The 16,371-nt window shown below is 38.8% G+C and overlaps 1 protein-coding gene across 2 annotated transcripts in view; it reads left to right on the top strand.

The window, feature by feature from the left end:
* The window catches only part of rbms3 (RNA binding motif, single stranded interacting protein), a 150,307-nt gene extending 139,561 nt beyond the window's left edge, over positions 1 to 10,746 (top strand). The window contains exons 11-14 of one of the 2 annotated variants that reach the window (XM_039650815.2): positions 3,436 to 3,546; positions 5,545 to 5,628; positions 5,922 to 6,049; positions 6,886 to 10,746. In XM_039650815.2, the coding sequence (XP_039506749.1) occupies positions 3,436 to 3,546; positions 5,545 to 5,628; positions 5,922 to 6,049; positions 6,886 to 6,889 (327 nt within the window). In that variant the 3' untranslated portion in view covers positions 6,890 to 10,746. Of the gene's footprint in view, positions 1 to 3,435; positions 3,547 to 5,544; positions 5,629 to 5,921; positions 6,054 to 6,885 lie in introns of those variants that run through there. The other variant, XM_089117891.1, reaches the window with a different exon arrangement.
* The last annotated feature ends 5,625 nt before the right edge of the window (positions 10,747 to 16,371 follow it).

The raw sequence follows: 16,371 nt of genomic DNA, 5'->3' as shown, positions 1-16,371 counted from the left end.
AGCAGGCACACACTTACCCACAATGCACCACCCAGAGGGCCATCACTCAACTGTACCTGTTACTTTCCATCTTAGCGCAGTGAAGAATCCCCAGCCGCCCTAACCAAATCACATCCTGGAAATGAACATTAATGAATCAAGACTGCAGTGCATTACGGCAAAGCCGCTTAAAGTGGAACCGCCACGCAAGAGGAGAGAAAAGAAATGAAACGCTTCTCTAAGCCCCCGCTAGTCACGGCCATTTGCAGAAACAAAGAAGCCCATGTTTGAGTAAAGATTTAAGTTTATCTCAGCCCCATCAGAGCCCGAGAACGCTCTGTTTGAACGGTGGGAATTGGCGGGGTGTCGTGTGTGTGTGTGTGTGTGCGTGAGAAAGAAAAATGCACGCTTTGTTTTTCTTAAATGCGTTTCAATAGTGGGAATTCATGGTTATGCCTTGGCACATATTGTTTAAGCTTAATATTAGACATCCTCCCTGGACCCTGGCAGCCTGCTTTTTTAAAGCACCGGTACCTGAGAGAGACAAAAAGAGCCACTTCCTTTTCCTGCCTCTATTTTAGATGTCTTGGCAAAAAAAACTCTCCTTCCTCTGATGTCACTGGAGATTTCTGCTCGTCCAGTTTACATCGGAAACCTCTGGCTTTAAAGTGCAGGCACGGACATTTTTTGGCTCCCAGTACTCGAAAACATCAGCTTTGATAAATGTATATTTGGTCTGAGGTTGAAAACGAGTATACAGGCTGTTGTTTAAAGAAAGAAATCTCGTTGGCTGCCTCGGAAATCTCTCTCAGAGTGTCACTCACTTTCCGAATACTCCCCCTCAGGGAAATGAAGGGAAAAACACACACACGCATGCACACGTACGCACAAGCGCAGCTTTAATCATCTGTCTAAGTCTCACACTGATACGGCTGTAAATTAGAGTGGAGAATTATTCAGCATGGATTTCTTTTTTCTTCGCTCATTATGAAAGCTTGTCGTGGGGCGGGGGAACTGTTAGCTTGAGGCTCTCGCATCTGAAAGCTAAGACGCAGAAAGCGCTGAACGGTTTACCTCTGAAAGCTTGAATAGAGACAGAGCGCTTCTGACACCAAGTGCCTGTACAGTTTATTCTTCAAGCGCAGGCAAACACCAGCACTACCAAGCTGTGCAAGCTGACAGACTGAAGCTTGCGTGTTTGTGTGTGGAAAGGCTTCTCTTTTTTTACTGTTGGCACACTCAGAGAGAATGTGTCTTCAGAAAATGGAGAAAACAATCCGGAGTTCCCGTACATATACTGGATCACTCAAATTGCATAGATTTCACAAATTGACTTGTTTGATTATTGACCTGCTGCAGAAATAATACAGAATACTATTATAAATTTCTTATTGTTATTTTACATCATAATGTCACATCTTTAAAGCTACACTGTGTAACTCTTTTAGTTTATTCTAAGCTAAAAACACTTAGTTCTTTCCAAAATATATGTGCTGATTAATGTATATTTACTTCGTTCAAGTAATAAAGTATTCTCGTGAGTGTATAATATGCCATTGAAAATACATACGGGTAAGGGGTTCTAATGTCGGTCGCCATGTTGCCCCTCCATCTTGAAAGTACATTAGCCAAAGAGGGACATGCCCATTAATTCAAGCTTCGCCTTTTGTGTTTACGTTTGAGTTAACACTCATGGATGAGGTCAAACTGGAAGCCATGTTAATCTTGGACTACATTGGCCACCGTAGGAGTTAAAACGAAATCGGAATTGAGAGGAACAGAAACTAATATTCCCTGGATGGTCATATACCTTTTCACCGCTAGATGGGGGTAAAAATCCCACAGTGTAGCTTTAAACTGCTTATTTAAATAGCTTTTGAATTGGACACACCACAATAACGGCACAGAGAAACACTATCGTGGGAATCACTTTCAGAACAATTTTTTTTCCAGCCGATGAACGATAAAAACATTTGCAGACAATCAGAATCCATCCCAGAGCGTGAGTATTTTAAGTGTCAAAACTGAAGCACACACTTAGAATAAACAGCGATTTTGTGAATTGCAGTGGAAGCTGATGTAGTTATCGTTTTAGTTGTATTTGGTATAAACGGGCCTTTTGTTAAAATAGTACCTTAAAAACTAGTTTCTATCTTTTAGTTAACATTATCCAACAGTCTGCTTGGCTTTAGTGACGACAGCAGAAAAGGAAAGTCTTTTAAAGGGATACTCCACTTTTTTGGGGGAAATTGACTCATTTTACAACTCCCCCAGAGTTAAACAGTTGAGTTTTACCGTTTTCGAATCCATTCAGCCGATTTTCTGATATTTAGTATACTATAATATACATAATATACTATGGAAGTCAATGAGACCAGAAACTGTCTGGTTACTGATATTCTTCTAAATATCAGAAAATCGGCTGAATGGATTCGAAAACGGTAAAACTCAACTGTTTAACTCTGGGGGAGTTGTAAAATGAGTCAATTTCCAAAAAAAAGTGGAGTATCCCTTTAAGGCATTTACATTACCATTCAAAAGTTTGGGGTCGGTAAGATTTATGTTTTACAAAGACATGCTTACCAATGCTCCTTTTATGTTATCAAAAATACGGTAAAAACTGTAAGATTATGACAATTAAAATAACATGTTCCTATATTAATATATTTTAACATGGAATTTTTTTCTCGTGATGACAACGCTAAATTTTCTGCAGTCAGGACAGGTGAATTTGCAGTAAAGCATTTTGCTACATTGGGCGAGTGATTCTGCTCTTATAGCACTTCTAACAGGAAAGAGTCCCTCACATAACTGTAACCAGAGTTGTTGTACACCACACAATGGTTTCTCATCATTCTTTGCCAAACCATCTGAGAAGAATCGAACTTTCTGACGAACTTTGACGGAGGGTCTCCTCGGAAAGATTAATCCTAATCAAGTTGGCATGTGAGAATGAGCGTGTGTGTACGTCTCTGGCCTAGTTCTGCTGAAGCGGTCGTGTGACGGCATCAGTTGATAGCTCAGGTCGGCGGTTACAAATCGCAGCCGTTTTCTCCCCCTCTCTCTCTCCTGTCTGTTCCTCACATGTGTTAGCACTCTCATCCCAGTGTGCCTGAAACGTAAACACACCCGCGGTGTGGAGCAGCTCTGCTGTTAAGTGAGCAATGCATCATCTCTGCAGAAGTATGCATGACTCGCATTTGGATCGCATTATTTCACTTGTTGAAGTGGAACAGCTCACGTCTGGCCCTCATATTAGGGCCCAGCTGTGGCCATACGGAGATGAGATGAGTGAAAGAAGGAGAGTTTTTTTTTTTTTTAGAGCATGACTGCATGATCAGTGACTTTAATGAAGTCGTCCAGATGTGTTGTTGAATGGTAGCTCATTTCCTCTCCCGTCCTTCACGCGGTTTGACATGTAACAGTGTGTGTTTATATGTGTGTGTCCTCTCGTAGGGTGCTGTGATAACACCAACCATGGACCACACCATCTCCATGCAGCCTGCTAACATGATGGCACCCCTCACCCAGCAGATGAACCACATGTCCCTGGGTACCACTGGCACTGTGAGTGTGTCCGCTGTCTCTATCTTAGGGTTCACCTTCAGCTGGTCTGATTCACAGTGGAGCAGAGGAACAAAGCTAAACTCTAATTAAAATTATGCAAACTGAAAAAGAACAAAGAACAACCAAGTAATGCTCTGCCCAGGAGAGTAAAAAAGTACTGGGAAATAAAATATGGATACTGTGTTAAAGGAGTAGTTCACTTTTAAAAAAAACTTTTACTGATAATTTACTCACCCCCATGTCATCCAAGATGTCCATATCATTCTTTCTTCAGTCGAAAAGAAATTAAGGATTTTGATGAAAACATTCCAGGATTTTTCTCCATATAATGGACTTCAATGGGAACCAAACAGTTCAAGGTTCAAAAGACAGTTTCAGTGCAAACTGCAAACTGTTCAAAGGGCTTTAAAAGTTTATAAAAAGTTTATAAAACTTAAACTTTGTTGTTGTTTTTTTAAATGAGCGATCATTTCGCTTGATAAGACCCTTATTCATCGTCTGGAATCGTTTAAAGCCCTTTGAACAGTTTTGCAGTTTGCACTGAAACTGTCTTTTGGACCTTGAACAGTTTGGTTGCCATTGAAGTCCATTATATGGAGAAAAATCCTGGAATGTTTTCATCAAAAACCTTAATTTCTTTTCTACTGAAGAAAGAATGACATGGATATCTTGGATGACATGGGGGTGAGTAAATTATCAGCAAAAGTATTTTTTTTTTTTAAAGTGAACTACTCCATTAATATTGTACTCAATAGGTTCTAGCCAAAAATGTACCTGAGTGAAAGTAAATAAGGCTTCCACACTGATTTGTACTCAAGTATTTCAAAGTAAAAGGCATTAAAAAAGGTAAAACTTTGTTCTTAGCTTTGGAAATTAATCAAGAGAACTAAAGCCAATATCCTGAAACCTTTTACCTGACATTGTCAATGTTAAACACACCCAAGCCTGATTTTATTGCTGAATCAAGTTGTTTGTCACAGTGAAGATTTTGGTATATGTAATAAATCTAAAAATAAATATTACATGAAAAATGTATGAAAATTAGAAATGTTGCCTTGCAACTAACTGAAATAAGTTGAACTAAAATTACTAAAACTAAAAATATAAATATCTTCAAAATTCAAAATATTAACTGTACTATAATAGTATATAAATAATACTTAAAAAAACTGGTTTGTAGACTGATCGCTGATGTTTGCACTCAAGTTCATATACAATATTGGTTTAATTTAACATTAATTTAGGTTTAGACACTATACTGTATGCTGTTGTCATTTTTAGAAATGTACCTTCTACATTGAGATTTCATTGCCATTTTACATCATTATGAGCAGTAAAATATGTACTTTGGTTCTTGAAGGGCTGAACGAAATTGTAAATCATTAGAAATGTAATGAGTAAAAGTACAATTATTCATTTTTAATAGTAGTTAAGATTAAGAATAAAGGATTCAACTTATAGAAGTAGTGAAAACATGTTTGCTATCGTTCATCATCCATCTCAAAGAAAGTCTTTATGGAGCCCCTGAAGAGACTTGGTAATGAGAAAAAAATGTACTTCAATGCTCACTCTAAAAAGTTTTGCATCCCCCCTCCCTCGCAAAAGCATTAAAATATAGTTCATATTTTTGCGAGCAATTCCATAGTTTGGGAAACAAAACTTTTGTGAGCAAATTTATTGAAAAAAAAAAAAAAAATCCCCTAACATCTCAGATTTTATTCCATCACCATGTCCCCTTCGGGGCTTCATCTTTTTGGGCAAATTAGCTTTTGATGTGTAAGTGCCACAAGTTGCACGTTAATATCCAGCAGCAACTCTGCACATGTGACGCAAAATCTTACATCTGATTGGGTGGTGAGTTTTCTCATCAGACAGATAAATAAAATAAACAAAACCTAGCTCTAACATTGGAAAATTGTTTGTTCATAATGCAAATAGGTCTGTGGGAATGCACTGTTTGCCGTGTGTGTGAATTGAACTGTGTATGTTTTGTTGCAGTACATGACTGCGGCTGCTGCTCCTATGCAGGGGACCTACATTCCCCAGTACACTGCGGTGCCTGCCTCAGCTGTCTCAGTGGAGGTGAGTTTCTGGGTGACTGCAAATCAATTCACTGGTCCTGCTGATTAGATGAGCGCTGCTAATTGAAAATGTGGGTATCAGTTGCCTCGGGCCAAAATCCACCCACAACTTCCTTAGTGCCGTTTATTCCAGCTTTACAAGGCCTGACTCCAGTCTGGAGCGTGTCTTTAAATTCAATCCTGTCTGAGTACCAAACACAGCCTTACAGCCTTCTTTTTTTCTGGAGGAGGTTAGACGGTATTTTTGTTTTTTGTGAGGGGGCATCCTGTAATTATGACATCATATCCTTCCAGGGAGTGGTGACGGAGGCTTCTCCACAGAGCGTTCCACCCTCGTCGCAGGACGGTAGCGGTCAGCAACAGGCTCTGGGCGTGGACAACACCAGCGATCACGCGCCCACCTACTCTTTTCAGCCCGCCAAGTGAGTTTGAGAGAACATTTTTATAAAGAAATCTAATGTGTAATATTTTTTTAAAAATTATATCACAACAAAACCTAAATGACCAGAAATAACCAGCTCCAGTTTTCTGAAAGAAATGGATGATCAAGGATGATCAAGAAGATGATCAAGTATAATTAGATTTCTATTTCAAATAAATGATGTTCTTTTTAAATTTCTATTCATCAAAGAATCCTTAAAAAATGTTTCCATAAAAATATTAACTAGCACAACTGCTTTCAACATTGATAATGTTTCTTGAGCACTAAAAATAGGGGGAAAAAAATAGAAAACTGTTATTTTAAATTGTAATAATATTTCACAGTATTACTATTTTTATTGTATTTTGATCAAATAAATGCAGCTTAAGACTTTCTAACCCCAAACTTTTGGACTGTAGTGTATAAGAAAGCTTATATTTGGTTCCAGATACATCTGATTTAATTTAACAAACAAATTAAAACATTTTGGAAACAAAGTTAAAACAGTACTAAAGCAAAACCTTAGATTTGAACATAGTCTGTGCATTGGAATAGGATGATTCCTAAAATGTTTCAGTGCTAGCAACTTCATCACTTTTCTGGGGCTGAAATGCATGTTTTGCACTACCAAATCGTTGTATGAAGTATGTAGGATAAAAATGGCAGCAACATTTTTAAGACTTAAAAATAAAGCTGGGCTTGGAGGTTAAGCTGAATTTTTATTTAGCTCAATAAATGCTTTTGTTATTGGGCATTCAGGACTAAGTGATGATCCATGAGTGAACCTTGAATTGCATCCAGTATGCTTTTCAAACTCTCGTCTTCTCATTGGTTCAGATAACCAGAGGAGATGCGGGGCGTTGAGGTAACTGCGTTGCCTTGAGACTGGGGGACTGCGACGAGGGAACATTGAAGACAAGAGCGCAAGAGATAGGAAAACACGTTTGTGTCTACTTTTGCACAAGCATCTAAAAAAACAACAACAACAACAAAAAAAAAACAATTTATTTAACACCTGGCCCACACCGGAGGACCTTTGGAGAGCTCACAACCAGACAGGAAAAGAGAAAAATGACGTCTGGGAGAGTGAGCCTACTGTTAATCGGCTACCCGAAAAAACTTTACCTTCATGAAGTGAACGAATTCAAACAAGTACAAGTTTTCCTATTCTTTTTTTTTTGAATGTGCAGGTAGGTTTTCAGAAACAGTGGGTTTTTCTATTAGACGAGGAAGCACGTTCTTGTAAAACAATGAGAGAAGGAGCAAAAGAAGTCTTCCTCGGATTCTAAGCTACTATTACTTTTCTTTTTTTATGAGTTAGATTTTAGTTTTCTAGAGAATATTAATGTTTTTTCATCTTTGTTGCCTTAATTTCGAGAAACATCTAAGACTTTTTCCTGTTTGAACTGAACAGACTGACGAATGCAGTGAAAATGACCTGAACAAGGAAAGGAAAAATACCTGTATAAAACATAGAAAGAAGAGAGAGGTCTCCTTGAGACGTTTTTAAATTATCAGTGGTGACTATGTGTTTAAAAGAGAGGACAGACAAAAAAAATATTGTGGTCATGATGATGATGATGATGATGATTAAACAGAGTTGCATTTTTTAGAAACAGAGGAAAAAATGTTAATCCACTGCATCATGGGAAATGCAGTTTATTGTGTAGTGCAGATCATTTTTAATGGCATTATTGTTTTTATCTGCAATATTTTTTATGAGCTTTAAGGTGTTTTTAGCCTGCTTTGCTTGTTTCATTGCGGAAAAAAAGAAAACAGTCAAAAAAAAAGGCAGTGCAAATCTACATAGATAAAAGCTTATGGATTAAATCGAAACGAAAAAAAAGCAAATGTGTGCAAAAAGCAATAGTAATAGGAAATTGTTGACAATTTCTTTAGTCTTTCTTAGCTGTGGATCAAATGCAGCCCATGGATGGCATATTTTATACCAAAGATGAAGAAACCCCCCTCAAGACAGTGGAGTGGATAAATTTTTTAGTTTCTTTTTTTCTATTTGAGATGTTTTGGCATATTAATTTTGTTTCAGAAGTATCCGTTTGACCTTGACGGCCAAATTTGGTACTTTAGGGTTTAAACTTCCTTCCACTGTTGCAGAATCTATGTCAATCGTTCAGTTGAGAGGCAGAAAACCACCATCACTGATTCTCATGAGTGTGATCTCCCCACCAGAGGGCGTCAGAGAGCGGCTGAACCATCAATCATCTCGCGTCTGCCCGGCTGAATGAACTATACCTCTTATCTCTGCACCTCCCAGTCGCCGACCCACGGTTGGTCACTATTAAACACGTCGCGCGTCCGTTCGGTTTGAGCTTTCTCACAAAGAAAGCCGTTTTCATCATTTCAACTTAACAGGAAGCACTCACTAGTGTATATTTAAACTCTGTGTACAGATCACTACCTCATTGAAAGCAATTTTACCATGAGGAAACACCGGAGAATGTGTTGCGGGTCATAAAACACAAGCTTTGCTTCAGGGGCACTGAGAAACATTCGCAGTTAGCAGCATTAGCATGACATTGTTCTGAGCACCTCCGTCCTTCTATGTAGATGTTTTTTTGTTTGTTTGTTTTTTGTTTGTTTTTTGCGATCGAAACGCCTCATGTTATATGCAAAGTTTCTTTAATCAACCAGATGCCATAGGAAATCTCTCGTGAAAACAATAGTCTTTACTTGAAAAACGAAGGCTCTGTCCCAAAGCCCTTGCAGTTGCTTTAAAGTCCAGATTTTGGTGACGTAATCCAGCGAGACAGCGAGTAATTCTTCAGTAATACATCGAGTTTGTTATTTGGGACAGGGTCTAAGGTGCCCATCGTCATGGGATTCGGCGGTTGCTCTGGTGCCTTCTTGACAGCTCGGAATTAGGGTTAGAAATATCACGTGTGATATTTCGACTTTCCATATCTGAAATCTGCTTTCATTTTATCAGGCTGCCCATTCCAGAGGGGGGAACTAGCAAACAGAAGAGGAAAAAGTGGTAACATCTTATATTCATTTATAAAACAAGGCTGCAGTCCTTTATTTACCATGAAGTAGATGTTTTTGATGCAATCTGATACAAAACTCTATTGAGCACTACAGTGATGACGTATTTTTGTAGGCCAACCCGGAAGTAAGCTTCACCCTTGTGCAAAACTCTGTAGTATTTTTTAATTGGCGTTTGGATTATTGCAGAAAATAAGCTCTGTGACCACAACTTTTATGAATTCTGAAGCGTGAATACAATCGCCACAAGTAAAAAGTTAAACGTACTGTAGGCTATAGCCTAAACAAACTACACCGTCACATAACTTAAACATCACCACCATTAAACTTCTGACAAACATATCAGTCCTTGTTTTTTTTTTTTTGTTTGTTTTTTTTAACACAATGGGCTATTAGTGGTAGGCCTATATTTTTAATTTGTGAAATAAAATGTGATAATATATTGAGCTCGACCCATAAAATCCACTGACTTTTGGATGATGTAAACAGAAGTGCTAAAATGCTAACTCGTTTCCGGGTTTTTGGCCTTCAAAAATACATCATCCCTGCATCCCTCTATCAACACATCAGCAAAGAGCCTCAAAACATGGTGAATTATGGACTGTCGGGTAAAAAGAGTTGAGGTTCTCTGGGAATAAATTCACCTGTTCTTAAAGGGCCAAGATCATTTTAATTTCTTCATGTGTTCATTTTGAACGCCATCATGAACTCTTTGGTCTTGTATTCCTACAATATGACCTATAAAAGCTACATAATGATCTCAATTAGCCACTAGGGGACAGTATTATAGCAAAGTTGGTGTAGGTTATCCTCTGGGATGACCAGTGCAGTGAGCTATGAGACAAGTTCACACTGTGGAGTAAATCGATGCCAAGTTCACAAGACCAAGTCAGCACTGCTTTTCATTTTTCACCTGTTTAATCAAAAAAAAAAAAAAAAACAAAGAGAAAAGTCACTGTGTTTTGTGTCTGTCATCCACTGTCTTCTTGGAGAGTTTTTTTTATCATGTGCTCGCTGCTATCAAGCATTCGGTATTTAAGGGGACAGAGAAAACTCAGGCTGCTGTCTCTTATGAGAGGTGTGTGATGTCGTTGAATGCGTTGTACACTCTGCAGCCTTCATGCTTTTCATTAATGAGTGAATAAATGTGTCAGGTTAAGCTGAAGGTTTTTCTGATTGTAGGATGGAGTTCTCATCCCAACTGTAATTTAGTAAGCTAAAAACCTTCTATCCACTCGGAGGATTTCGCTGGCTCCTATTCATTGGATGTGAGGTCCAAGCCATGCATTTTTATCTGTACATCTGATTGGCTGTCACGGTTGAGGTCATTGACTGACAAATGTTCGTTCGTTCGTTCGTTGGACTGTCACGAAACCGCGTACTACATTCAACCAAATTCAAGACAAACGGCAAAACCTCAATTAGACACTAACGTACTGGCAGATGAAATAGAGAATTATTTATGGAAATGTTTCTTTTTTTTTTGTACAGGTGTTGAAATATGAAAGAAGAACAGTTTTACGATGCTACAATGTTTTTTTTTTTTTTTTTAAAGTTGCTTCACTTTCTTGCCTCCCATGTGCTCGAGCTGTGATCCTGAGAGTGTCTGTAGACCAGTGGATGTTAGGTTTAAACTTCTGTTTATATTTTTTTTCTTTTGATGAAGCTTTCAATAAAAAAATCTACAAAATCACACCAATTTTCCATTCTTGTTGAGCTTTTCTTTTTGTGACTTTTCATGCCGGAAAGAGCCGATATTAAAACCTGTGTTCCTGCACGCAACAATGAGTACAGCACGAGCTGTGATGTCCCATCCACAAATAAATGACTCTTTTGAACTTCCTTTTAATAAGTCAATCAAAAAGATTCATAAAACGGCCTCAAACTCAACATAAAACCATAAAAATCTCCTAAAATATTATGAACATAATATAACAAGAGTAACAAATAATTAAAAATACTACATACAACAAAAAATGCCTTTAGTTTAAATAAATTAATGTAAATGTTTCTCCATATTTGCATGTTACTTTTTTATGAAAATAAAATTAAGAAGCAGAGAAAATCCTAATGTCTACGAGTTGCAGTAGACCGGCCACAGAGTGACAAAAACTATCCTCTCTGCAGAGCCGTTCTTCCAAGAATGAGAGGTCACTGAACCCTGCCCTCCTCTAGGGCCTGTCACTATTCAGGCCTGTCCTCTGCCCACTCCTTCAAGGCTGATCGATAGAGGGATTGTTCGGACACACAAGTGACTGTTTCAGTCTTGTGATGACCTTTCAGCCTGGCCTCCCCCCACCCCGCACTCCTCCAGTGCATACAATACTCATTTTCATATCTGACATTTAGCTACTGTAAAAAAGGGGGACGGGCACTCGCTTTTTTTGGATCTGGATCAGATTAGTGCCTCTTCTTACACGCTATGTTTCTTGTTTAGTTTTCTGCAGATGCATTAAACTGTTTGTTTTTCTAGCATGGAGTGGTCACAGCTACTTCCTGTAATTTTGCAATTTGCACACAATGTGAATTTTATTTCATATTTATTTTTAATATATTTATTATAATATAACAATATTATTATATTCTTTTTTTATTATATAACGTCTCATTATAATTATATAATAGCATATTTGTCAAATGTTACTGTTTTTTTAAATATACTAAAGATTTAAAGATTATTTTTCTGATATGCTTAATAATAAAATAACCAATTCTAGATTATTTGTGTTATCCCTAAATGCCCAATACCTGTTTTTGAATTGTTTTTATTTTATTTTATATGAAACTTATGATTCTCACGTTCAAGTGAGATTTATTGTCATTCTGCTATATGTGGAAACACTGAAAGGAATGAAATACTTTACATAAGAACTTTAGACATATGCTTAGATTTACACATGAAGCAGTTATACAGAAGACAAAAACGGTGCAAACAGGGATAGTGCAAGATAAAAGAAAAATGCAAGTGTCCAGTGTACATAAGGAGTATCGAAAGTATTGCCGAAGATGGGCTCATTCACCTAGCTCGTATAGTATCGCACATAACAATTGTAAAGAAATTTTGAAGTGAACAATTATTGGGGAACAATCGCAGCAAGAGGTTAAGTGTGTGGCAGGGTGGGAGGGGGGTGTTGAGTTCCTGGTTCCGGATGTACAGTATAGGGGTGATTGGGAACTCACGGCCTGGGTGAAGAAGCCGTTGAGCAGAGTGACAGAGCGGGCTCTGATGCTCCAGTACCGTCTTCATGGTGGGTGCGGTCCTTCACAATTGTGCATGGAAAATGTCCAGGGTCAAGGGAAAGGGGATACCGATGATGTTTGCAGCTGTGTTCACTCTCCGCTGTAGGGTCTACAACGCTGCAGTTCTCACACCTGGCAGTGATGCAGCTGGTCCGCACATTCTGAAGAGTGTCCCTGTAGAATGCGGTGAGGATGAGGGAGACGTGCTCTTTTCAGCCGGCGCAGGAGTGGAGGCGATGTTGGGCCTTCTTGGAGAGGGATGTAGTGTTGGTGGTCCAGGTGAGATCTGTGATGTGCTCCCACAGGAATTCAGTGCTCCAGACTCTCTCCACTGCGGTGGGCGAGAGACCTCAATGCGCTGTGACTGAAGAAAACACGTGCAAATCGGAAAAAAAACAAAACAAATATGCTGCAAATATTCACAACGCAAATGCAGAAACAATCTGCAAACAGCTTACAGTTTCTGTATTTGGTTGGGTTGTGAATATTTGCATTACACATGTTGTCAACGTGCTATTTTCATGTGTTTTCTTCAGTTGCTGCGTGTTGAGCTCTCTCGGCCACCATACTCCACAGTTGAGCTTTCAATGGTCAGTGGCTGGAGCTTAACAGAGTTGCTCCTTTCGTTCATCACAACCTCCTTTGTCTTCCCCACACTGAGGGGGACAGGTTGTTTTCCCCACCCCATTCAACCAGTTGTGTCACTTCCTCTCTGTAGAGTGTTTCATTATTGCTGTTCCTGATGAGGTCTATCACAGTTGTTGCATCTGTAAACTTGGAGCTGAAGTTGGCAGTTCAGTTGTGAATGTGAATGGACTGAGCACATGACCTTGTGGGGCACCTGTGCCAAAGACTTGAGACTGTGTGCTCATATTACTTATGAATGGATGAAAGTGCACAATATGGCGGAATAAGTCCCTCCTTCTAAATTCACGAGTTCAGACTTACAAATAATTGGATAGAGTGAAAGCGTTATGCTTACAGTATTTGGCGTGCTGTCCGAAGGTCAGAATTTGGCCTCAACCCAGATTGAGTACTCCATCCAGGTTGTAATAGGAATAGTTATAAATTGAAGTGAGGAGATGGGGCGGTAATAAACTGTGAACGCACCGAGGTAAGTCTGCGGTGTGTATACCTCTTATTTTTCTTGCGGTTTTGCTTAAACGGCACTTTTAACTCCGTGACCAACCTAGTTTCCCATTTCCCATGGAATGACTGCTCATGATTTGCGCTATTAACACACTTTCCATTGTCTCGTCTTTCTTTTCATCCCATCCTTCCCTGTTTCACATGCCTCACCCGTTCCTTCCTCACTGCCACTGCATCTTTTTCCCCTCTTTTGTCTTGTTCTCTATGGTAATGTTTCATAAGGTTGTATCATGCTGTGCTGGCACTGCCTTGAAAGACTATGAGCTTGCATAATGTGAAGCTGGAACAGCTGCCAAAAGGTGTTTAGTCTGTTTCTCTCTCTCTTCTATGTCCCTCTCCCCCTCCTCAAGATGTAATGGGGAAAATGCTATAAAATATAGCAGCTCAGTGTCAAAAGACACATTGACTTAGCATTAACATTAACCCAATTGGAGGGATTTACCCAATACACCTTCAAGAATCAAAACACAGTCACTGGCTTTTTTTTTATCTAAATGATCAAGTGAAACAAGTGTTTTTGATCAAGTGTTTTTGTCATATTCATTCCCACAGCTCTTGTTTGCTTCCAGCCCCGGATTTCTTTTAAATCAGAACAGAATTTCAAAATCTCTGGGATGTGGCGCAATCCTGCATTCCTATGGAATTGAGTTACTGTGTCTTGTAGCAGCTGGGTATTGATGTATTATTTCTTGAAACATCTTTTGCCTCTGTCAGAAGTGAGTTATGTTGTGGAAATCGTTTTTGTTTCTGGGGCTTCTACAAAACACCATCATTCACATATTTCTACAAATCCTGATTGCCTTATGTTTTTTTTATTATTAAATGTGCTTGCTGGGGTTCATATATACAGTATATATATATATATATATAAAACATTTCAGTATTATACAGTGAGGAAAATATAAGTATTTGAACACCCTGCTATTTTGCAAGTTTCTAAGTTGCAACTTAGAAATTATGGAGCGGTCTGAAATTGTCATTGTAGGTGCATGTCCACAGTGAGAGACAAAAATAAAAAATCCAGAAATCACAATGACTATTATGACTTAATAATCAGGAAACTTCACTGTCTTACCATGAGTGTAGCAGGCGTAATGTCATGACGCAGCGCCTGAAAATAGTGCTAAGTTTGTGTAGTCATCGCGCCTGCTGCACTCATGGTACGGCGGTAAAGTTTCTTGATTATTATGCAGGAATGAGAGTATAGTTCCCTGCATATCAGCCTAGAAAATCGCAACTTTACATTTTCCGTCTGTCTTAGTGCACAATGTAACTATAGAAGAGTCAAGTTTTAAATAGGAAAAATATTGAAACACTTTGGTAATTTTTTGGGGAGAAATGCTAATGGTCTTGTCCACTTTAATGATGCTAAGCTATGCTAAAAGTGGTACCGCAAGAACCGGAGATCGGCTGAATGGATTCAAAAAAGGTAAAACTCAAGAGTTCAACTCAGGGGGAGTTGTAAAATGAGTGTATTTCCAAAAAAAGGGGAGTATCCCTTTAAAGGTTTAAAAGTTATCTTTCAAAATCAATTTCGCAATGGAGAAAACGTATGGAGATTTTACTTCCAGGCCATAACGAATCAATCAATTACGAATGGCCAAAATCAGGTTACGCCCTACATGTTTTCGTTTTACTCCGATACACATCATAAATGGGAAGAAAAGACAGTTCTAAATTCTGTTTCATACCGACTAAATTAATTCTGAACACTTAGCCTGAGTTTTAAACTTGTGTGTGACACATCCTCCAACCTTTAAACAGTACTACACACATGAATGATATAAATCCTCAAATCATGAGGCTAAAAAAAACCAGACTTTGAAGATGGACCAAAATATCTATTTTAGACTCTTTTGACTGTTGCCAGTAAGCAGCCACCTAAAAACCCACCCCATAGGAACGCCAGCAATATGTTAAAAAACACCCACAACACCCCTGTTGTTTTACACTGGCCACCACCACCCCATTTTCTTGAATAAATCTATATTTTGCCTTCAGCCACCACTAAAAGCGGAGCCGTTTCAGTCTTAAATTGACCATATCTCAACACATTTCACCCTATTTGAGTCTTTTGCAGATTTATCCTGCACAATCAGAGCAGAAAATGTGAAAAGGCTGAAGACTTCATTCCAGTAAGGATAGACATCATTCTGCTTCATTTTCATAGGCTCATCGCACCTGCAGTTTAGTCTAAAGTCTATTTATGGTTGCACTTTGATTTTTCTTCATACTAACTGTGTAGCTGCCTCAGATGGTCTGTCAGCAGAGGCCGTTTAGGCTCAGAGGAGATGCCTCGGAAGGTCCCTGATTGGTCAAGCACCACGTCTGATATATACTGTATACACTATTCAGTAAATTCAGTATTTTGCACATCATCACAGTACTGATGATCCTGAAAGTGATTGGTTCTTTTTCCTAAAGGGCGGGGCTTTCATTTCTTCCATTTATTTGTCTCTAGAGAGTTTTGTTTCCTCCCCTTTGTGCTGCCAATACATTCATTACAGTATTGGTTAAATGAAAAGTACATTGTTTTTGTAGTTCTCTATTTTGATAGTGTTTTTCCGATGCCAGTGTTTTTACTAGCTCTGTTCCACGTCTCTTAAAAAGAGCTATGCTGTTTTGCGCTGTGAAATGATATTCAAGGGTCTCTGTGTTTTTGTTAGTAACAGAGATAGATGGGATGGTGTCAAGTTTCATTTTATTATAACACTCTCTGCCTCTCTCCCTTTAATGCAAACTGACAATCACATACCTCTCAAAGACAACGGATGACACAACAGACTCGCAGCCTTTGCAGTAAAAGCCAAGTCTCCATCTCAATTCCTAAGCGATTACCTTCCAGATCGATTACCTCAGCGCTATGGAAACCGTTTACGAAGGATCTCATCCCTCATTACAAAGCACAGACCTGAGAGTCAAGCCTCTCAA

Source organism: Pimephales promelas, chromosome 12 (assembly GCF_988280905.1).
Source record: "Pimephales promelas chromosome 12, fPimPro1.hap1.1, whole genome shotgun sequence".
NCBI lineage: Eukaryota > Metazoa > Chordata > Actinopteri > Cypriniformes > Leuciscidae > Pimephales > Pimephales promelas.
Note: the sequence above shows the minus strand (reverse complement) of the source record. Positions and strands in the feature narration are given on the sequence as shown.